General features: G+C 41.7%; 1 protein-coding gene across 1 annotated transcript in view; it reads right to left on the bottom strand.

Annotated features, from left to right (window-relative positions):
* Positions 1-21,067, bottom strand: part of ADAMTSL3 (ADAMTS like 3) — a gene marked incomplete at its 5' end in the record, with an annotated part of 198,667 nt that extends 177,600 nt beyond the window's left edge. Inside the window, 2 exons of the mRNA XM_080914464.1 lie at positions 15,466-15,627; positions 20,999-21,067. Of these exons, the coding sequence (XP_080770590.1) occupies positions 15,466-15,627; positions 20,999-21,067 (231 nt within the window). The remainder of the gene's footprint in view (positions 1-15,465; positions 15,628-20,998) is intronic.
* Between the last annotated feature and the right edge of the window lie 2,752 nt (positions 21,068-23,819).

Genomic DNA, 23,819 nt, shown 5'->3' with positions numbered 1-23,819 from the left:
GAGAAAGACAAGGAGAGAGGCAGAGATGGAGACAGGGAGATACAGGCAGAACAACATTTTCAAATGTAGAAAGAGAAAGCCTTAGGACACAGAAGCCTTCTTTTAGAAGTTTGGTGATGAAATCCAATCAACTAGGGGGAAGGAAACGGGATTACAAAAGTCAAGAAGTAACGGTGGTGAGCACTTGACCCGCTTTGGTACTTGGCCCCCAACAAACCACAGGGCTGTGTGGGTTGGTAGAAGAGAACATATCCTACATGGAATTAGCTTTGATAATGTGACTGATAAGCATGGGGCAGAATGGAAATATTGTCTGGAAGTCATGCTCTATTAACTAAGATTAAACATCAACTCTAGAACACAGTAACTCCAGACTCCCAGTGCTGTATAATCTTTCGTCATATATGCAAATACTGTTGGGGAAATAAATTACTCTGCTATGGTTACAAGTTCTACATGCCCCCAATTTCTCTTCATTTCCTTATTAAATCCACATAAACTAGGACTGGAGACATGGAGTTCCATGGAGTCCATGGAGGCTTGGTGAGTAAAGGCACTGGCTACTCCTCCAGAGGAGACTCCAGCTCAGGTGTGTCCAAAGCCCTCTTCTAGCTTCTGAAGATGCCTGTAGTCAAGTGCATGCCCACACACAGGCACACATGCGTATATAGCATTGTTTTATAATTCACACAAATTAAATGCTTTTCTATTAATATGGTGCACGTAGTATGACAGCATTTTTATGGCACCAGGCCTGTGTACTTATCCTATCCAAAAACCCTACACCTGAACAGGCATGAAAATGTTCATAAACGCTGTATAAATTCTGTTGTTTTCCTAGAGCTGGATGATGCGTAGGCTTGCGGTTTTCATTTAACCCTTCTAAACTGCTGGATTTATTGAAGAAGTGTGACACTTTCAAACTTAGTTATTCTGATATACAAATCAGTCTAGCGGGTGGCCAAGGAATTATGCCATGGTGCCTTTAAAACTCTGGGCAATGCAGGGTCTCTCTTTGTCTTGATCAGGGCAAAGACTGATCAAGAATTTGGCCCTGGAGACTGGCAGCTTCAAGAGCATTTATGGAAACTGCCTTAGGACATCCCAATCCTGGTGGGATGGGGTCTTCAGCCAGATGTTGTAGACTGTGAACTTCAGGCCTATACACACCCACAGTGTTCTAGAATATTGCTTCTCAGCTAGACATCTCAGCCCTCATGGAGAACTTGGGAATGTCTAGAGAGATTTTGGAACTTTGCAACCAGGACAGAAACACTAACACATTCCAGCTCCCAGAGTAGCCTGGACAGCCGAGGAGGGTCTAATCTAAAGAGTGCCCATGTCAGGAAAACCATCCATTCTAGAAGGCAGGGATAGGACTAATCCGCTTTACTCTCATAATGATTTATAGCAATTAATGTGAAGACAGTTACTCTCTAACCCGATATAACAACCGCACATCATAAGAATTTCAGCCTTCAGATGGAGTTAAAACAGGGCAAGCTGCTTTGCTTTTGCCCTGCTCATCACCATGGATGCAAAGAGGACCCTGCAGAAATCGGACACTTTCTCTCTTTCTCAAGCAGACTCCTTAGAATTCTTTCTGTGCACTCTTGCCCATTAACAACCACAAAACCATCTTATGAAGCTCTTAATTCCAACATACCTCAAACCACACTCAAACCACTCATATTTGACAATCCACAGTGGGCTTTTCTTTCCAAGGAGTGGGGGAAATACAGGCCCAGTCTTTCAAGTTTCATGATACCAACTTTTTCGGAAAAGATTCTTTTTTTAAAAATTTTTCTCCATGATTTATTTTCATTCATGGTTAGCCATTTTCACATAGAAAAACACAGGATTCGTGCCAACGACTCATCAAGAATATTACTCAGACCACATGCGAGGGGCATTGGCTTTAAACACAGTCCCTCAAGAAATACTATTTGACAGTTAGTAAAGTGAGTCATGAAAGAAGCCAGCATGCTGTTTCCATGAATGGCCCCTCCTTCGGTGCATGCTGGGTAGAGTGTTACTCCAGGTGAGAAGGGAAAGCTGGTACAGGGAATTCTGCATTCCCAAGACCAGAGTGCAAGGGCAGTAAGATCCAACAGCAGCACCCCAGTCCCTTAACCAACAATGGTCCATGAGTGTACCGGATAACAACCAACAATGGTCCATGAGTGTGCCAGATAACCACAGCCAGTGTGAAGATTGCTGGGTGGAGAGCTTCAGAACCGTCAAGGCTCTGCCGGGGTTTATGAGTGAAACAAAGCTAAAGCTCACTTTCCCCTTCAGTGACATTCTCCAGATCCCATTTAGTCACTGCCTTCAAATAACTTGTTAAATAATTGGAAGGCAGGAAATCATGCACTGAGTGTTAAAAAAAGGGGGAAGGATGGCTGTCCTTAGCCTGGGCACTCGGAGGAAGGGGATGGCAGATCCGTGAGTATTGATAGATAAATTGGACTGTGGCAAACCTAATCAGGGAGCCAATGACCAAACTGTGTACAGTGTGGGATAACATAGAGAAAAACGTTCACAAACATGCACACATTGGATATAGATATCGAAAACGTAGACTGGACAGTGGTGTGTGGTAAATTTGATTGAAGTTACACTAGCCATGTCTGAAGCCCTTGTTAAGTGGCCACTATACCAATGACTCTTGTAGTAGGAAATGCAAATCTAGAAATGTCTGTGATTGATGAAAGTTCCAATGAACCAATGGCATAAGTCACTGTTGGAAAAATGGTTACAAAGTTGAAAGTAAAGTCAAGAAAAAAGAGTTTACATGTATATATATACATATATATATATATATGTATATGTATATATATATGTTTACATCATATATATATGTTTACATCATATATATATATGTTTACATCATATATATATATATATATATATACATATATATATATATATATATATTTACCTAGGAACAAAACGCGGACATACAATATAACTGCACATTAAATTAATCAAATTATACATTTGGTAAACTTTGAAAATACCCAGTACAGAGTTTTTAAAGGAACATTGAAAGTTTCAAAGACACCAGAGAATAAATCCAAACGACGTGTTCTATACAACAAAGCAACAAATATAAATAAAATGATGTGGCTACATAAAAAAGAAATATAAACATGATAAACAAAAGATTAAAAATTAAGGAAATTAAAAGAAACATAAATGCTTCAGAACACAGGCTCTTTTCAGAATTTTTTATAATCTTTCACTCTGTGTCATTGGCTCAGTTTTCTACAAGGTAATTCTCTCTGCCTTGCTCCTGATGAGGGCTAAGTCCTTTATTGAATCATTTGTTTACATCCTCTCCTTAACTTTATCTCCTTTATTTACTGGGACACACTATTTGTCCATCTTTATGGGGTACATTATGGTAATCCAATATACATATACAATGAGGAATGACCAAGTCAAGCCTAGAGACATCTCCATCGCTCCAATAATTAATCATTTTTATGGGTTATGAATTCTGCACTCTTCTGGTTATTTTGAAATATATTATCCCACTTTGTAGTTTCAGACACTTTGTGTTTTCTTTAATTTCATTGGTGTCCAAAACAAATGTTAATTAGAATGTACACACTTCTAACTCCTTCTAAGCCTCATCTCCTTGGCTTTGTGTTTTTGTTTGTTTGTTTGTTTGTTTGTTTTTGTTTGTTTGTTTGTTTGTTTTGGTGATTGGATGCAGAATATCCTAACATTTCTATTACTATTGTTATTATTAATGAATTTCACTCCCCCACAGAATAGAAAAATCAATTCCTGGATTTTATTTGTCCCCCAGATATTTTTTACTAAGAGGTTGGACTTCACCTGGGGAACCTTCAGCAATTTCTTTATACCCTGAATGAGTGATTAATCAAGAAAACATGTTGAATCGAGATGGATCACTTCTGCAAAATTCTCCTTTGTGTTTATTGGCAATGCTACCCTAATGTACACAATGTTGCCCTAATGCACCAGGGCTCTGCATATAGCTTTCTGTTGACTGAAGTCTCCACACCTTGTGTTGTTAGTTTCCCCAGCAACCACCCACCTTCTTGGAAAAGACCGAAGCTCACTGGCAGAAATCTACAGCAGAGAAAAGCACGATGTCCACAGAGTGTGTGTGATCATGTTCCCGTGCCTGATTTACCTAGACCACCAGCTTCCAATTCTAGCTCACACTGGCCAGCAATGCTCCAAATTGAACTGTGTCCACTCAATCACTGAGACCCCATTTTAAGATCAGTGCATTTGGCCTTGCTTCTTATCTGTATATGGCTCCAACACTTGGTTAAGTCCATGTGTTTGGGTTTCTCTTTGTCCATCATAGAATAATTATCAAATTTCTAGAAGCTCTAAAATTCTATTCTTCAATGCCTTGAAGCTACAATCCAAGGTCAGCTAAGCCAACACAGTCCACTAAGGCCCCATCCTTAACTTCTCAGCTCCACTGTCATTTCCTCTGAGAAATCTCATCTCATTTAGAGAAAAACAGAGCAACAACAAAAAACTGTGACTATCTAAATCCTGTCTTTCTCACTGACTCCCCAAAAGCATCAGGAAGTTTGGGAATTTGCCTGGTTTTACTTGCTAGGACATTTCCAACAATCTACACAGTGGCTGCCATAAGAAGCATCTGGTGGAAATACTTATAAATGGAAACATGAATCAATAATGTAATAAGTAAGCACAAATATAGAGTGAGGTGCTTTGGAAAATACGTAGAATGGGGGGTGTATGTTTGGACCAATGAGATAAGGATTTAAAACTACCCAGATGTAGAAAACTTTTTCTAGGAATTATTTTTAGTTTGTTAATATGCCTTTAATTGAAATAAAATTACATTGCTCTCTCTCCTCCCTTTAATTTCTCCAGTCCCTCCCACCTACCCACCTTAAACCTTTGCCCCAGTTGATAGCCTCTTTTTCTTTATCATTTCATACACATACATTATATATGTACATGTATATACAGATACATATGTTCATATACATATATACATATACACATATATACATATATAACGTACTTGAATTCACAAATGTACAAATACAACTTGCTGAGTCTTTTGTAGTTGGTGTGTACACCCCAAAAATTACACCAGAAGTCCCGTATCTAAGACTCAGGGAACATCAAGGAAGAGGAGGTAGAAGACTGTAAAACAAGAATCAGAAGACCAGGAAGTCTGCTGTGAAACTCTTCCCTAGAACTGGCTGCATATGGAACAGTAGTCATGCCAATGTAGAGCAGGGACGATTTCTCCAGACCCCAACCCTGAACAAATAACTACAGGCAACTAATGACTGCGGGGGTGGGGGAGGGCAGAGAAAATTAGCCTCTGTCAGGGATCAGCCCCTTATTGTCCAATGCAGAGCCATCAGCCCTGAAATTATATACAAACCATTTTCAAACAAAAAAGTAACTAGAGTCCTGAGCAAAGCTTACCTCCCTTATTTTTGTTCCCCTTTTGTTTTGGGTCCCATGTCAGGTTTTAGTTATGGACTTGACACTGCCCTATGGCACAGAACTTACTTAAGAGAAAAGGTGTACCTTACTTCGGTTTTTACCAAGTCTGGCCTCACACTGCCTCATTTCTTCATTGCCAGGGTTAATCCTCTTTTCATTACTATTTAGGCAGAAGCTTAGGTGAAGACATTCCATCTTTGAGCAATAAGGAAAGCTAATTTTGTCTTCCTTGTAGCTGGGTTTAGTTACCGGATATGTTGTAATTGATTAAGAAACAAAACCCTCAGGCTTGTAATAGCTGATACATGATTCTCATTCAGCTTGAATCTATAATCCATTGGCTACAAACTTTATGTGGAAATGTGGGGATTTGGAAGACCATGAGAGTGGAGGAGTCAATTAACGTACAAATATCCAAACCAAAGTTTCCAGAAGTCTGGTTTTACACTAAACCGGCCTTCAACATCTTTTCTGAGGACACAATTCAAGGAATGCAAATGAGCAGATAACTAACATAAAATCACAGATTGTTAGGACTGGATAGGGATTTTTAGTTAATCATTTTTACAGCTGGTAAATCGGGTCCAAGAAGAAGAGCTTGGATGGACCTTGGCTAGTTCAACTTGCAGTCCAGTGCACTTTCCATCAGCCAACCAGAGTAATTCTCTCTCTCTCTCTCTCTCTCTCTCTCTCTCTCTCTCTCTCTCTCTCTCTCTCTCTCTCTCTCTTTCTCTTTCTCTCTCTCTCTCTTCCTCTCCCTCTCTTTCTCCTTTCTCTTTCTCCTACCTTTTCTCTTTTCTTCTCCCTCTTCTATCTCCTTCTCTCTCATTTTTTTTCTAGTACTGGCAACTGAACGAAGAGCATCATTACTGTGCTTCAACTCTAGTCCACTTCACACCTTTCTTTTTTAAGTAGAGTTGACCATCAGGCTGACTGTGAACCCACCTATAGCCAAAGCAGGTGTTGAACCTGTGATTTTTTTCTGCTTTGGCCTCCTAAGTAGCTGGGTTAACAGGCCTGCTCACAAGGCCTGACTCCAATACTCATTTTTATTAGTCTCTAGAAGTTGCCTTCTCTTGAACTTCTTGTACTTCCTGTTTTACACGTCCAAGCCAGGTGCTTTCCTATAGAACACAATTCACACCCATCACACCTACAAGATGCTCAAACTACTTAGTATGTTCTAATGTCCACAGAATAAAGTTCACAGTCCTTTGCTTGGCAGTCAGGACCCTCTACCTTCTGCTTCTTATTCACGCTGACATTACCACTGCTGTAGCTACAAACATCAAAGCCACAGTGTCTCCACTGCCCTGATGATCATCCTGATGGCTGTGCGTGCATTTGCTCATCTTATTCTCCCTATGACAAAGCCTAGAATCCCCTAAAGAACATTCTTGTTGGCTTGGCTGCAAAAGTGTGTTATCAAACAGCCTTCAGCAGTCTTCACTTTGCTGTGATTAAGTCCATATCTAGAGGCTTTTCTCTTTGGATTACCTTCTTGTCCAATAGAAAACCCAAGATTCAATGCCCCTCCATTAAGAGCCACTTCAGCTACTCCCAAGAAACAATAGTATACGTAGTGACTGACCCCTCTATTAAACTGAAGCTTCATTCAGTAAGAACTCAACATGGAGGTCTAAGGACCTGGCCATTTTATTCTAGGTAAGGACAACTCTACTGGCCACTGGCCTAAAGATTCATGTGCATAGACCAAGTTTGTCTTAATAGGCTCTGAAAAGTGTCTCAACATCTCCTTCTGTCCAACTTGCTTCCTTCCCATCTCTCTATTAACATCAATTTCAGAGGAAAACTAGCATTTGCATCTAAATTCCTGAGCATCCTTCCAGAAAAACTCAACACGCAATCTTCTCTGATCACAGGAGAACTGTTCTCACTGTCTTTCAGAGTCTTCACTTCAGGATACTTCTGTTTGGAAGATCTATATTACACATAGACCAATTCCTTTACATTCTGTTAGCACAAATGACCTTGTCATATCAGTGACTTAGTTACATGAAATTCCCGCTGCCTAATGTGTCAGTGCTTGAGATAACAACGACAATGGATGGGAAACAAACTGACTCAATACTCTATCAGCTCACACTCCAGTCTCTTTCTCCAGCTAACTAAGCCGTTTCTCCCTAAACACAGAGCAATCCGCTCTCAAAGATTCCACACGGCAGACATTAGATTGATGACCAGGACACCTTTGATGTCCTACCGCCTTCAGAAGGAAGGAGAATATGTTTGCTTTTCTATGCTCAAACACAGGAGAGGAAGCAGAGAGAGCAAGGAAAACAGAAGAAAGGTTTTGTTTAAGGGAATGACATATGAGGAGTGTTGTACAAGGTCTTTCTTCCATGCCAAAAAGACTAGAGAAGGCGCCAAGTACACACTTGCTGAGAGCCACACTGGTGCCAGGGAGTCTGGACCTGCCAGATCCGGTGATGCCTCCACCCAAGCTGCCTTCATCCATTTAGGATGACCCATGTTCTGAAATCGGAGCCCCCTCGCCGTCCTCCCATAGCCAAGGAACACAACTGCCTGCTTTTGTTTCTTTCTCACAAACAGCAGTAAATGTTTGGGTGACCTAGGTTTACCTTAATTAAAACAAAAGTGGGTTGCATTGACTTTTACAATAAAAAGTAAACAAAAAATACACCATGAGCTGTGAGAGATAAGTTTTAAATTTCGGGACACGTGAACATGCTGTGAAGAGGAATGGAAGTCTCCTCAGGCTCCAGGAAAAGAGCTTAAAAGTTAGCCTTGAAGGACATCCCTCAGCTGGGGTCATTTCTGAAATGTCCTTTCCTCTCCTGCACTCCTGGACCCAGCCAGGTACCTGACAGGAAATCTAACGAATGGGAAATGGAAAAGCTGACAGAAGTCATCTTTCCACCAGGGAGCAAACAGTCAGGCGCAGAGCCATTATGGCTACCTTGGGATGCCAAAAAGATGTTTTCTCAGCACTCTTTTGGAGCAAGGAAGAAAGAATCACAAGAAGAGCATCAGAGGGAAGCACATTAGAAAGGAGAGGGCTCAGAGGACCCAGGAAACAGGAAATGTCAGGAAGGAACCCAAACTGGCTGTCAGCGGAGGGATATTCAGGGACTTGCAACCAGAGGGCAGCCAGGTGCTTCCCGACAAAGCTTCCTTTCCAAAGCTAGAGCACATCTTCTGGGTAGCTTCCTCTTCTGCCCCACCTACTCCAGTTTCTGCTAGCATCATTATTTTATTGGTTTCCACATAAAGGAAGCTGGACGGCTGCTCAGTCCTTTGACTGCCTCCCATAAAAGCCCATAGCAAGCCTTTGCCTGACGTTATGGATGATGAAAGCTAATTCCACAAGGACGGAAAACTCATATTCTGCTGTATTTTAAAAAGAATTAGACTTCCTGCAAACCTGAAATGCACTGTTTTCATATGACATCAACTTCAGTGTGGCACTGTCATAAATGTCATCCACATTGCCCCAAAGTCCTTACAAAATGCCCAGGAGCATGAGCAATGGGTCTTGGCTCCTCTACCAAATCCCAAAGAGCTGGTGACTGGGGCCTTTAAGGTGGCCCTTCTCCTTCTGATTTTTTTGGGGGGTTGGGTAAGGCAAACTTAGCACTGAGTTTGCAGTAGACACCAATGGCTGACACCCTCCTTGTTTCAATAACAGAATCCTCGAGAAAGTGAATTGAACTTCAATATGCAACAGGGTTCTTGCTTTCTCAGCCTTTCTTGCAATCTAAGTGGCCTATGATTTAAGGGTACTCTGCGACACAGAAGGGAGCAGATGCAGTGGCTGCTTCTGGGCAAACAGTATTGCCCACCCCCCACACACCACTTGTGCCTGTTTGTGCACACAGGTATGTGCAAGTATATTCATGTAGAATCAACCTTTGGTATATTCGTGTAGAATCAACCTTGGGTGCTGCTTCTCGGGAACTATACACCTTGTTTTGTGAGGAAGGATCTCTCACTAGCCTGGAGTTTACCAAGGTAGATAGACCGGCTGTCCAGCTCTCCCACGAGTTTTCCCACCTACCTGCAATGCTGAGGTAGCAAACTTGAACCACAACACCCAGCTTTTGGACATGGTTGTAGGGCTGAACTCAGTTCCTCGTGCTTGCATGGTAAGTACTTTACCTACAGAGCTACTTCCCCAGGCATGAGTATCAAGTCCTTGATTAATTGGATGTATACAATCACAGGCCCCTTTTCTCCTTCCTTAGACCTCGCGTCACTTGTGGCTCATACATCTTAGCTTTGTCTGGCTCTTGAGCCTGTCCCTCCTTCCTTGACAATACGTGTCATACACAAATTGTATTTGTTAATGGGATTATTTTTCCCAGTGACACTAGTTAATCCTAGTTTATGCGATTTTGTTTCATTTTGTTAATGAACATAGCCTCATACCATAAGCATGTTGCTTTGACCTTATACTAAAAAGAGGGAATTTCCAACACCAAAGTCCTACTAACCAAGGAATGAAAGTTAAATGTTCTGGTCAAAATAAACCAGTGTCTTAGTTAGGGTTTCCATTGCTGTAAAGAGACACCATGACCAAGGCAACTCTTATAAAAGAAACGTGTAGTTGGGGATGTCCTACAGGTTCAGAGAGCCAGTCCATTATCATCAAGGCATGCCAGTATCCATGCAGGAATGGCACTGGAGGAGCTGAGAGTGCTATATCTTGTTCTGAAGGCAAATAGGAGAAGACTGTCTCCCACCTGGCTAGGATAAGGATCTCAAAGCCACCCTCACAGTGACACACTTCCTCCCACAAAGCCACCCCCACAGTGACACACTTCCTCCCACAAAGCCACACCTCCTCCAGCAAGGACACACATTTTAAAACATTTAACTGATATTTGCACTATCTGTCAATTAAGATTAACTTTTGAAGAGGATTAATGTACAGAAAGAGCATTTACCTGTACGTGAGATGAACATACAGAAGTTCTTGATCATGAAGCTAATGGATGTAGAAATTCTACTCTGTTGACAGCAGAAGAAAGTCATGGGATCCTGGGCATGCAAATCTGAGCAAAAATGTTTTAGGAAACTCAGGCATGGTAGAGTACACCCCCACCCCACAGCACAAGAAGCCAAAGCAGGGGGATATCAAGTTTCTGATCAGTCTGCATGAAGTAGAAAGAATGTGGCTCAAAACACCCACAAAGACAGACAGACAGACAGATCAATGGTGTATTAGTTACTTTTCTCTCTGCTATGACCTAAGAACAAAAATGTGGAACTGATTGCATTGTAAATTATTTTTAATTATTCATTTATAATTTCTTTTGTGTTTTATCATTTAATCAACATTTTTATATGTGTCCCATGGGGGTCTGAATGTTTCACATAACCATGAACTATATTCATCTGGTACCAAGGACTGAGTATATACAGGTTCTATTTACATTAATCAGACTCTCCATCCCTTCCCATATATTTTTATTAGATTTATCCACAGGAAAACTTAGGTTATTCATTTTTACTGTGACTATGTTTGTACCCATTCTCCCTTCTCTCTCTCATATATTTAATCTAATTGTTTCTCAAAGCATTTTCTTTAACATTTGACAGAAACCATATACATGAAAATTTACATATTCTAATAGCAAGATAAATGGTTAAGGAGTACCACACAAAATAAGAGTTAATTCTTGCCCCCCACCAGTTTTGGTCTTTTGAAACAGGGTTTTTCTGTGTAGCCCTGGCTGTCCTGGGACTGGCTTTGTAGACCAGGCTAGTCTTGAACACACAGAGATCAGTCTCCCTCTGTCTCCTGAGTGCTGGGACTAAAAGTGTGCACCATAAGCTATGTAGACACTAGCTTATTTCAGGAAATGATGCCATTGGCATCACGGCCAAGGTGACCTTCACCCCAGCTGTCTCCACCTTACGTTCGCCTGGCTTCACTGAAGCTGCTTTTGAAATCCAAGAGTCCAGCTCTGCCTTTCCACTAGAGCTCATCTGGCATAGGAGTGTGTTACCCGCAGGCCCAGGGCTATCCCAGGATGGACATGAAATGCTATGGCATCCCCAGAAGCACATTTAGCTCAGTAGGACACCCTCACCTTTCTTTGACTTTGGGATAGCATGGGACCTCCCTGGGTCTCCTGCTTCCCCAGGCTGCAACGCCTCTGTTGGACAGGTGCATTCGTCCTTCAAGGACATTCTAAATGGAAGCCTGCTGTGGGGGCTGCAGCAGTCTCTCCTGATGAGGTCGAGGGCAGGGTGAGTGAATTAACAGGAACAGGGGTTCTGAGACCTGAGCTCTGGGGTGATACTCTTAGCTTGGCAAAATGGAAACCTGTTTAGACCAAAGCCTTGGTGATTGTATGTCTGCAACCCTGGTGCAGCTGGAAAAACACCAGAAGTCTTAAACATCTCTGACTGGAGGATGTGGCTCAGTAGTAGAGCACTTACCTAGTGTGCATACGGTCATGAGTTTGATCCCCAGAACTGAAAAGAAATAAGCATTTCCTTTCTATAATATAAGAGCCTCATGAATACTCCTTAGGACTAGTTTGCTGTGTTAGGTGCTCCAGCCCCACGATGTTAGGTATGAGCTGTCTTTACTTTCTACTCAAGTATTCATTTATGGCGGATTCTAACACTGATTACCACCTTGTAGCCTGCCACTGCTGGCTGTCTGGAAAGGGGAGGCAAATGTGGTTAAGTGGAAGCTGTGAGTAGTTTATCTCCTGGATTGGAGCTTGCCTGTCTTTCTTAGAGGTGACTAGCTGTCTGGAGTACCAGTCTAGCTCCTTGGGCCCAGGGTAACACCACTGCTTGTTTTTGCTCTGTGGGAGAAAGTCCCCTGTCACATCCTACTGAGCTCACCCTGACTCACACCCCACCTGTGACGCTCAACCTTGGTTGTCGACTTTGCTGAATCTGAACCAACTTAAAGATAACTTTGTGGGCAAAGCATAAGGGCTTTTCTTGACCGGGTTGTTTGAAGTGGGAAGACCAGACCAGAGGCGGTCCAGGGGTGATCCAGGGGTAGTCGGAGGAATTCCACGGGAGAGAGGGTGTCCAGGGGAGTTCCGAGGGGCAGTCCTGGGAGACCTTTGCCTCAAAGTTTTTCATTTCACTTGAAAACCTACTCATACAGTTCCTGCCATACCAACAGTGGCCACGGGCATTGCTGCTTTGTTCAAACCAGAATCCACCCTCTTTAGTGACCCTGCAGGAATCCTATAGGCTTGTGGGACCAGGGCAGAACTACTCACTGAAGCATCCAACCTTGTAAGCTGAGCAGCTACTGAGTCCTTAGGCTCCTCCAGCATAAAGGGGGCCATTGTTGATCCTCATAGACTGTATCTTGTGTGTCAATCTAATGAACCTTCCATTATTATATATCTTCTTTCTTGTGGTTTTGTTCTTCCAAGGAACCTAATAAATACACACCTCTCCCTTCTCATCATGGCTCCCACCTCAGAATTTTCCTGAGTATGTTGTGGATTGTTGTTATGTTTCTGAGAGATGCAAATGTATACGGCAACAACAGAAACACTCCATGGGCCTTTCACACAAAGGTCAGGCTAAATATATCCAAACACAGTAGCATAGCATGAAAAATGATAAAATACAGTTTGTTGTCTTTAGAACAAAATAGCACTGCTTGTTTTCTGCGAGTCAAGGGAAGAGTTGAAGTTTTTGGGAAGCCACTAGGAAGAGAGGAATAAAGCCTGGCCTCTGCTTACACCAGCACTGAATTCAACGACTGTTGGCTTTCACAGACCAGCTCCTTGATGACTGCAGTCTTCAGAGTGAGTCTCTTGAAGTCTAAGTAGGTGAAACTCCATTCAGCCTTAATTTTTCTGTACTTGCGATATCCTCAAAATAAGAGATATAAGCTATAAGAGAGCAGTCAAACTTCTTGTGGAAGTGGCTGACAGGCACAGGAGGGTTGACTTCTGACTCAGACAGGACTCAGAAATAATAGTTTTACACACTGCTAGTCTCAAAGTCTCGAACTCATTGTATGAAATAATGGGTTTACCCACTACCACTCTCGTTGGAAAAGAGAGTTAAACCTCTTACAGAAGAGGTTCTATGGCTCAACAATGCAATTACTGCCTGTCTTGAGGGTCTCTGCAGACCAGGTCCAGGGGCTCTTGGTATTAAATGTCAGGATAGCAGTGCATTTCTCAAGAGTTCTTCTCGAACAAGCTGGTATCAGGCCTAGGATGGTCAGCATGTCCCAGAGAGAGGATCTTGGGTAAATCTTAAGTGGATTCCAAAATTATCTTAATTTCCTTGTATATCTCCAGCTCTATCAAGAAGTTAGGTAAATTTCCCAGGACACCAGGGGTTCTCTAGAAAGAATAGAAACCTTCTTGGGAAGACAAAGATTCCTGAAAATTCCTGAGGTGTGGTTTCACTTCTTCAGTCTACAGAGCAGTCTCATGAGACTTGTAATCTTTGTCTTTGATCACAGAAACTCTTGACACTGGTTAGTTTCTGGTGCTCAGAACCAAGGAAGAATTAGGAATCTGAATCTGGCACCATCATCTTCTGGAAGGGACCCAGATTACATATTCTAAAGCTCCCTGTGGTGGTGACTGAAAAGAAGAGAGACCCGGATGCTATGTCAGACACTGAGTTCTAGCCCTTCCCTCGGGCACAAGGACCTCTGGGATCTGAAAATGTAACTCATTTCTTCAGCTCCAGCAATGACTTCTTCTTGGATACCTGAGATTCTTCTAAAGCCTGTGTTGTCCATTCCTACATTTACCAGGCCAGAGAATCACCCCCTCTCACAAGTGGCTATGCCATCCTGAGCTGAGAGGAGTAAGTGAGCCAAGGGCTGTCATGGCACAGAAGAGTGACCACTAGCTGTTGAGGGAATTATCGACTGAGTAGTGCCGGGCACCAGGAACCAGGGCATGTAGCCCTGGCTGGGAACCTGGGAGACTGACTTTCCCAGGCTCAGCCAATACCAGCTTGGAGACAGAAATCAGATGATTGTTTTATAATTAAACCAGTATTATTTTAGGTCACAAACTTTTCCCACTGTCATTAACCGTGGAATAATATCTACAAGTTCCTATGAGCATAATAGGCAAATCAATAAAATCCTCATGATTGCTATGTTCATTCAGATGCCAAAGACTCGAGTTTTGTTTTATTTTTTTTAATTTGAAAAAAAAAAAATAAAGTGAGTGCTGGTGACTTTCCCCTTTTAAAGAACCCACACAGATGCATCTTAAACTACTATCTGGATTTAGGACTGTTGTGAGTCCATAGTCTTTATTTTACAGTTAATACACTTGAAGCTGTCAAGCTTCAGCATAAAACTTGCACACCTCTGATGCAGAGCCTTCCCCTGTGCTCAGAGGCTCACCACACTTGCCTCCATTGCGAGCACCAACTTTGATTTAAATGTCTGCCAGTGATATCTACTTCTCACGTACCGTTCCAGATGTCCCCGACGGGAAGGGGGTCCCAGGCCCTCTTTGTGGTTGATATCCAAGTTACTTTCTACTTTGCTGGGAACTAAGCCAAGCAAATGGACTAAAGCATTTAAAATAGACATCAGAATTAATAATTTTTATTCCTATGAAATTCCGGGTCGTGTGCCTTATTTTATGAAGTATGAGTGCTGTCAACAAACTAGAGAAGGTTCTAATATAAAGTCATTTCCCCTGTAAATTTAATCAACACTAGTTCCTGCAGACAGCAAAATCTCTTCCATCAGACGAGGCTTAGCTAGCATGTTGCAATCACTTGAAAACTCTGCCCTCCCGTGTAGCGCATTACAGAGAGAGCTGTTTCCCAAACCTCTAGGCCCGCAAACTTTCTCTGGTGAATTTAAATGATGTTAAGCTCCATCCATGTGATGTGCACAGCCACAAAAATGCCCAAGAACAATTAGCCCCAGAATTCCAGTCACTCTTAAAGACTATGAGTCACTGTCTCCCCTCAGCAGGCTCAGGACCTAAATTGTAGACACCCATGACTAAGTCTCACCCCACGGAGAGAGCCTTCCTCTGTGTCGGCATCAGATGGCATCATGTTGAGGTTCCTGCATCCATTGTCTCCCTGGCTGAGCTGTGAACAGTTTGCAAACTGAAACTGTCTGGTTCCTCGCTTTACCCCTGAGGGTTGGTCTGTGGCAGGCTCTCGACTCGTCTTAAATGAATGAATGATTCTGTTCACTTTTTGCCTAGGAGGCTAGAGATGATACTTTACATTACATTTTCCATCTCATTCTTGTGATTACACCCAGACGGCAAATTTATTGAAACACAGCAAGTGGAAATGAGGTGGAGGGTCATAAAAAGTGCATCGCAAGAATTCCTTAAAAGTTAGTCCAATACAATGCAGTACTGTGCTCTTTCCGGGGGCCACAACTCACCACATCTTGACATAGTCTGTGAATCAAATGTTATTTAGGACAACATCCATTACCCATGCTCACGTTACTATGAAAGAAATAAAAGTGACATTCTGACCTAAGTGGACAGTTTGAACAAACTTTCTCTCTAAGGCAGAGAAAGAGGGGCATGCATGTAAGATATGTTGATAATAATTCAATAATATCTAAGGAGAGAGCTAATCTGGCCAAAACAAAAAAAAATTCAATAAATTATATTTCCATGAAGGGTTTAGGGAGCACAAATAATGGTTTTGAATGATAGAGCGGCGTGGTTAATGACGGCAAACCTGGTCTTGCAGCTCCCGGCACAGCTGTAGAAGGCTTCTTATAATCCTAAATGTGGCAGCAAAATCCTGACATAAATTATGACCCCCTTCATTATTCAAACAGAAAATAATTTTTCTAGGAAAATTAAAAGTCTAGAAAGTCATAAATAGTCACCCCGACTTGTTGTTTCAGCCGTCAGCTCTACACATGCCTGCGGGCCTGACGAAGCAGACCTCTGTTAAGGAGAGAACAGAGATGGCTCACCCATCGGACATTACTGCGGGAATTCATACTCCCCAGGTGATGAGGGGAAACGCCATTTTTAGTTTAACGCCTTTAAAACAGGAATCCAATGTGTCAGCCTTCAGAAAAGAAAGCCTAACAGCGGGCCATGAGGCATTTAATGCTCAGGACTCTGAACAACAGTTTGATGTCTCATTTTTTGTTTTTACACAAATGTTGCATAAGTGTAAGATGCAGAGCATAAGGCTTTGATGTGCATGTACATCATGAGATGATGACTACAGTCATGCTAGTGAATACACCCATCACCACACTAGTGAATACACCCATCACCACACTAGTGAATACACCCAACACCACACTAGTGAATACACCCAACACCACACACAGTCGCTAACTGGCTGGAAGGCAGTGGGTGACAGCACCTGAAAATCATTCTTACAGGAAATTTGCAACATATCCCCACAGGGTTACAAACTAACCTGGTGTGTTCAGCACTGAACCTTCGGGCTTTTCATCCTGTACGCTGAGTGTGCATGCTCTGACCAGCATCTGCCCCTCCCCCACCCTCCCCTCACCCTCCTATGTCATTGCCCACTCTTTAGATTCCACAAGTAAGTTTGTGCTGTGAATTCACATTTTCTCATTGGTGTGTGTCTGGTTTACTTCAGATGGCACAGCACCTTCAAGTTATATACGTATTTTTGCACATGACAAAACTTCCTTCTTTCAAGGCTACATAGAAGGCTACTATGTATGATTTATTGCTCTGTATTATCACTGTGCCCGCTGTATTGCCTATGTCGGTGGTCACAGATTATCTTTATTTTATATCTTAGCTGTTACAAGTAGTGCTGTGAGAAACAATAAATAAAGAAGAATTTCTGGATTTTATGGTAGTTCTGATTATAATATTTTCAAGAGACTCAACACCATTTCCATGGCAACTATACAATTGTACGCCCTTCAATATTGTACTAAGATTTTTTTTTCTCTTTGCCCTTATTGGCTCCTGACATCTGTATAATAGACACCGTAAGAGTTAAGGCATGGCTCACCGTGGTTTTATTACTATTTTCTAGTTGGCTAGTGATATTTACTATTTCTATATACCTAATGACCATTTATATGTCTTCTTCTGAGAAATGTTCTTTCCCCCAGTTTTTAAAATTGTATTACTTGGAAAAATCACTCTTCCTGGTTTCCTATTATTTTTGGCAAAACCTACATTAATCAAAACATGATAATACTGGTATGAAAACAGATAAGTAAAGCCATAAAACAGAACAGATAACCCAGAAATAAATTCAAATATATAGTCAATTAATTCTTGACAATGGCACCAAGAATATATAACAACAACAACAACAACAACAAAGAGATAAGATGGAGAAACCGGATAACCAAACACAATGGAGTGAAATGGAATATCTTAGGCTATTCACCAAAGTCAACTTAAAATCTATAAAGATTAACAACAAGGCCTTACGGCACCAAAGATGCTTAGAAGAAAATGTGAGGAAGAACTCATCAATAGATATTTTACAAATATGGTACCAAGATGTCAGGTATATAAAACAAGCAGCTTATATCAAGCTCAAAAGACTATGCTCGGCAAAGGAAACAGTCAAGGGGCTGAAAAGGCAGCCCAGAAGCAAGAGAACATCTGTAAGCCACACAAGGAATCAGGAATAGATAGTCAAAATGTATAAGGCTCACTAGCAGAATGCCAATCTCTTGTGATTGTAAATGCTCTCAAACTCCTAAGCTTTCGGGTCCTTTTGGGTTAGTTTGTGTTGAAGCTGCTCTGACCCAGGAGTCCACCCCACTCTCTCCCTCCCTTGTTCTCTGCCCCTTCGCACACAGAGGGGACTGGACACACTCTGAGGAGCCTTCAAACCCACCGTTGCTTGGTTCAGCATCATAGGCCTTGGACTTGGTTTCAGATTCATTCCCTCGCTTTAGTCTATTGGCCTCCAGCTTGTAAAATCCACTGCCTTATCCACCCTCATGGCAGTGCCCAATCTTGTTCACTGGCAAAGCTCAGAGATAGGTCAGCAGTTAATGCTTTCATTGCTCTTCCAGGGGACCCAAGTTCAGTTCCCAGCACCCATGCTGGGCAACTGAAAAACAAACACCTCTTAACTCCAGCTCCAGGAAGTCTGATGCTCTCTTTGTCCTCCCTGGGCACTGACACACATATGACAGACACTCACACAGGTGTACACAAACACATAAACAAACAAAAATCTTTGAAAAAATAATAGAAGCTCTTGTCCACTAATGTATCATTGTCCCTGGACAATTGGTACTAGGGGCTGATCATTCATTACAATTCTGTGTGTTTTCAAAAGCATCTGGTTTATGAACTCATATTTAGACACTACTCATCTCTGAAAGAAAATCCCAGGGCCTGTGTGCCAGATGCCCTCTCACTTAACTCTCTTTGTAGGGATTATTCTGTCTCTCAGATGTTAAAGCAAAAAGACACAGCTCCTGGCAATCTTTTAAAGGTGAAGTCTAAAGAGATACAGAATTTATTCACTAGTGTTGTTTGTTAGATAGTGAGTTTGCTTGCTTGTTTGTTTGTTTGTTTGTTTGTTTAAGGCAGGGTCTCTCTTCAGGACAGCCCTGGCTATCCTAAAAACTCACCACATAGACCAGGCTAGCCTCTGTCTGTCTTAACTTTACAAGTGCTGGGATTAAAGATGCCACAGGTTTAACTGCCAAGTGGATTTTTCGGTGCCGAGGTTTTACTGTAAGTATCCCGTGACTTCTCTGAGTGGTGGTACTATATTAATAAGACCTCTGATTTCTATGACAACTGAAAGAAACCACTTAAAGGGAGGGATATTTGTTTTGTCTCATAATCTAAGAGGGCCCTGCTGGCTGCGTTGTTTCAGGCAGAACCTTCATGGCACTAGGACATGGCAGAAGAAAGCTGCTCACTTCATGGTGACCAGGAAGCAAAGAGGAGCAATAGAAAGCAACCAGGACCAAATAAGTCCTTCTCAGGCATGTCCTCCAACTAGAATCCATGTTCCAAAGTCACTCCACTTGCCTATAGTCCATCCAAATGTTTAATCCATCCGTTAAGTATGAGCCCTCATTACCTAATGGTCCCTGGCAATGCCTGCACAGGCACACATGGGCTGTGTGTTACTCATTCCCTGAGTGTCTTCCAATCCAGCTCAGTTGGTAATCACCATCAACTATCATTAACTAGCCCCTTATAGACTCCGATGTCCCTTGTTCTCTTTAAATTCGTGTTGAAGGCTCAGCACATGACTGTGTTTTGTTTTTAATGCCATCATTGTGGAACAGGGGTGCAAGCTCTCACACTTAGGCAGCATGGCAGGGGAACATTTCTAGGTTTCCCAGGACAACTGTATCCAACCTCAAAACATTAGACAATCTTTAATCATGAAAGTGTTCTATTAAATGATTTGATATCAGCAATTTTAAGTAAGAAAGTTAATAGTTATCTCAAGCCAATTATTAGGGCTTCCTGGAGTTTATTAATAGATGGATATTCATGCTCAACATACAGTACAGTTTCAACCAAATGTAGAGGAAACCAAACACAGGCTTCTCCCAAGAGTGAACTCTGGATTTATGTGCTCTGAAGAGATGTTTGGAGCAGTTCAAGGCAGGCAGGGAGAATGACCCAAAGATAGTGTCTCTGCAGACCAAAACAGAAAGCACAGGCCCTCATGTCCTAGTAAAATTTATTTCAAAAACTAATTAAGAAAAAATAAAAACAAAAGTGAACATAAGTGGGGTCACATTAAGGAAAGCATGAGCCTTGATGTTTGGAACTCAATTTTTTGTTTGCTAAAGTGACCTCTGACTTTCAAAGTGCCCCCACATCATTAACCACCTCCCTGAATGTTCTTCGGTGCTGGGTAAGAGTAATATGAATCAGGCTTTACTTACTGTGGTATTATCTGGCTGCTTGCTCTAAAATTAAAACTAAGTTCTTGCTTAATAATTGTATAGAAAGAGTCTATCTCACTTATAAGCAATAAAACAAAATTCAAGCCATACGTGGAACATGCCTTAGAAATCTCTAAACACCAACAATGCCACCACTTGAAGTTACGTTGTTAGCACCATGGTCTTTCTTTCTCGCCTCATATGAATGAAACTGAGATTTGTTGTATGACCTTGCAAACTGATCCCTAACCTGAACAGCGTCACATTAACATCTCCTATTATTTCAAATATATAAGCATCACAAACGTTTGTAATATCCCATGGCAAATTTTCAAAATTAGCTGTTTCTCATGTTTTAATATTTATATCATTCCTTAGTAATAAAATTTGAGTAATATAAATAATTAAATCAATTATCATAAGCATATTTTACTTAAAACCATTGCTTTTATGAATTCTCAGGGGAAAAAATGTTTTCTAGGCCAAAAAGTATAGATATCTGATCAAAAAGTATGGTGTTAGTCAGTTTCACGGTGGCGCATGCCTTTAATCCCAGCACACGGAGGGAGGCAGGTAAGCCTCTGTGAGTTCAAGGCCAATCTGCTCTATACAGGCAGTTCTAAGACAGCCAAGTGAGGCGTAGCATTCATGGCACCTTGTGTGCCTGGTCTTTCCCACCGTAATCACTAGCATTAGATTAGCAGTTCCTTTCACTCTTGTGGAGTAATGCAGACGCTCCTTGGCCATTGCTCGGACTCAGGCTTCACTGATTATAAAGTTTCCTCTATGATTGATCGCCAGGCCCTTGAATTCCTCTTGGAACGCTGAATTGCATCCCTTTACCTACTCATTAAGTAGGTATTTCTGTATTTCCTCTCTGTTTGCAAATTTGAATTCCCAAACCTACAGCTCAGGTTGTAGGTTATATTACTTCACCCTTTTATTATCGGCGGTTCTCAACATGTGGTTCTCAACGTGTGGGTCGCAGCACTTTGGCAAGCCTCAAGCTCTAATAATATTTACATTACAATTCATAACAGTAGCAAAACTACAGTTACGAAGTAGCAACAAAAATAATTTTGCGGTTGGGGGTCACCACAACGTGAGGAACTGTATTAAAAGGTTGCAGCGTTAGGAAGGTTGAGAACCACTGATTTAAATGTTCTTTTGACAAATTTCCATTGTCAGCATCAGAAGCATCATAGGAAGAAACAGCCATCAATGCTTTCTATGGATTCTAAACTTCTTCACTAGAAATTTGAGACACATTTATGTTCTTTTAAAGGAATCGTTTAATTATTTTTGTTTAACTCTTCAGCTCGTCCGGGGTTTATTCCGGAACCTGGTAAAGATTTAAATTTACTTTCTCTAACCAGTCAACGGCTTGTTACCGTAAGAGTAAGTGGAAAGTTATTGTGTTTATTAAATGCTTCTTGAAAGTATTTGAGGCTGGGGGGTTGTTTTTAATGTGTGTAAGTGTTTTGGTGGCATGTGTGCACCACGTGTATGATGTGCCTGAGGAGGCCAGAAGAGGAATCAGAACCAGGGCAGCTGAAGCTGCAGACAGATGTGAGCTGCCCTGCAGGTGCTGGGAACCCAGCACATGACCTCAGCAAGAGCAAGCAGTGCTTTCCACAGTTGGGCCATTGCTCCAGGCCCTGAATTACAGTTTCCTGTCTCAGTATAACGTTTTACTATATAACTCTAGATAACTATTCTCATTTTTCTCTTTCCTCAATCGATGTAAATGCACCTCAGCTTCCTCTTATGTCAAAAGTGGCCTCCTCAGAATGTCCTGTATTTTCCAAGAGTTTCTAAGATTTTGCTTAAAATATCTTAATGTCTTTCTGGGTTATTTAGATGCAAAAGGTAGGAATCTGTATACACCTTACTTTGTTTCTGCTTCTACTTTCTAATTATTTTGAAATCAGTAGAGACAAAAATCTTGTAATTGATGTGGATGCTTAGTGATAGAGTCTTTCACCAAAGCCTTTAGCCAGCTGAAAGCATCTTTCGGATTTATTTAATTTATTCTTCCACCTCCTCTCACCTCTCTCATGCATGCATAGGTCAGATCTGTGACGTAGCGCACACAGCCTCAGTCATCCACTCTGTGTTTTCATTTTTATTGCATTTTCCTCTACACCCAAACCTTCTGGGGTACATTCTGCCTAATTCAATTCCCTGGGGAATCTAGAATGTTCTAGCACCTTTTGTGTCTTGATTTACTTTGGAATCTACAGCTTTGTGACTTTCAGCCTCAGGCCGCCTACTCTGAGCTTCTCACTGAGTCTAAGCCAGTGTCCTCTTAAATTGAAATTGGTTGGTGCTCCTTGATTTTGTTGTTGTTGTTGTTGCTGTTGCTGGATGTAAATTTATGTTGGAAAGAGCCAACATATAAGAGTGTTTAAAGTATTTTCAAACTAGAGAACATTTAAAGGCTCTGTGATATCCCATTACATATACTTCCATAAAGTTAAAATGCTTAAGAGTAGAATTATAATTGAGTAAGGGCTGAACAAAGGCCTTAGGGAAAAATACCCCATGCACCCAAACCCTTCACTGAAGACCTCTAAGTCTGAAACTGTCTGAATTCTTCCCAGGTGAAGATAGAAAATCAGGACTACACACTCCAGCAACATTAACTGCCCATCCAGGTGTTGAATAATACTGCCGATGAAGGTGTCTGTTTCCAGGAAAATTTCCTGTGCCGTGTGCTAAGGCCTGGGACTAATGGAGGGCAGTGGAACTCAGCCACAACAGGCTCACCCCTGGCAGACAACATGGAAACTCAGGGCACTTCCTACAGCTCTGCCAAGCTGATCCCAGGCAAGGGCAGCCCCACTCGCTTAGAAAGCATAGCTGTTGTTTCTAAACAAAATACAACAACACACACACAAAAAAAGCATAAAAACGATTAACTAAACCTGCCCAGAAACCAAAAGAGATTTTAGACACCCTTATCTGAACCAGGGATTGCTGTTTATGATTTCTTATTTTAATTTTCTACAATGAAATCTGGTGTGTGTGTGTGTGTGTGTGTGTGTGTGTGCTATTTTTACCTCAAAAACTATCAGTGGAATAGTTTTTGTGTTAAAGTTTTAAAATGCTGGTTTAAAGTATTTCCGTGAAAGGTTTATACCAAACTCATGACATTATAAACCTCGGTATTACGGTGAGTTGAACTAGGGACACACGTGTCATATTCTAGGAGCTGGTGCCCTATAATAGGGCAGGAAATGAAACTGCTTCACGCTAGAGAACAAAATAGACTCAACTTGTAAAATATGCTAGTGGTAACATTCCCACTGCCAACACTAGGGCATATTTCTGTCATAAAAATATTTGGGTGTTTGACATGGCTATTCAGATTGAAATGACCATGAACATATTCTAACTTTGCATCTGCTGGAAGTGTGGAGCCTTTGTCACCAGCCTCTGAACCAACACCACTCAAACGGCTCCACTGTCAGAATGTAGGAAATGTCCCCCATGCTTC

This window comes from Micromys minutus (assembly GCF_963924665.1).
Source record: "Micromys minutus genome assembly, chromosome: 3".
NCBI lineage: Eukaryota > Metazoa > Chordata > Mammalia > Rodentia > Muridae > Micromys > Micromys minutus.
This window is presented reverse-complemented; position numbering and strand designations above follow the sequence as displayed.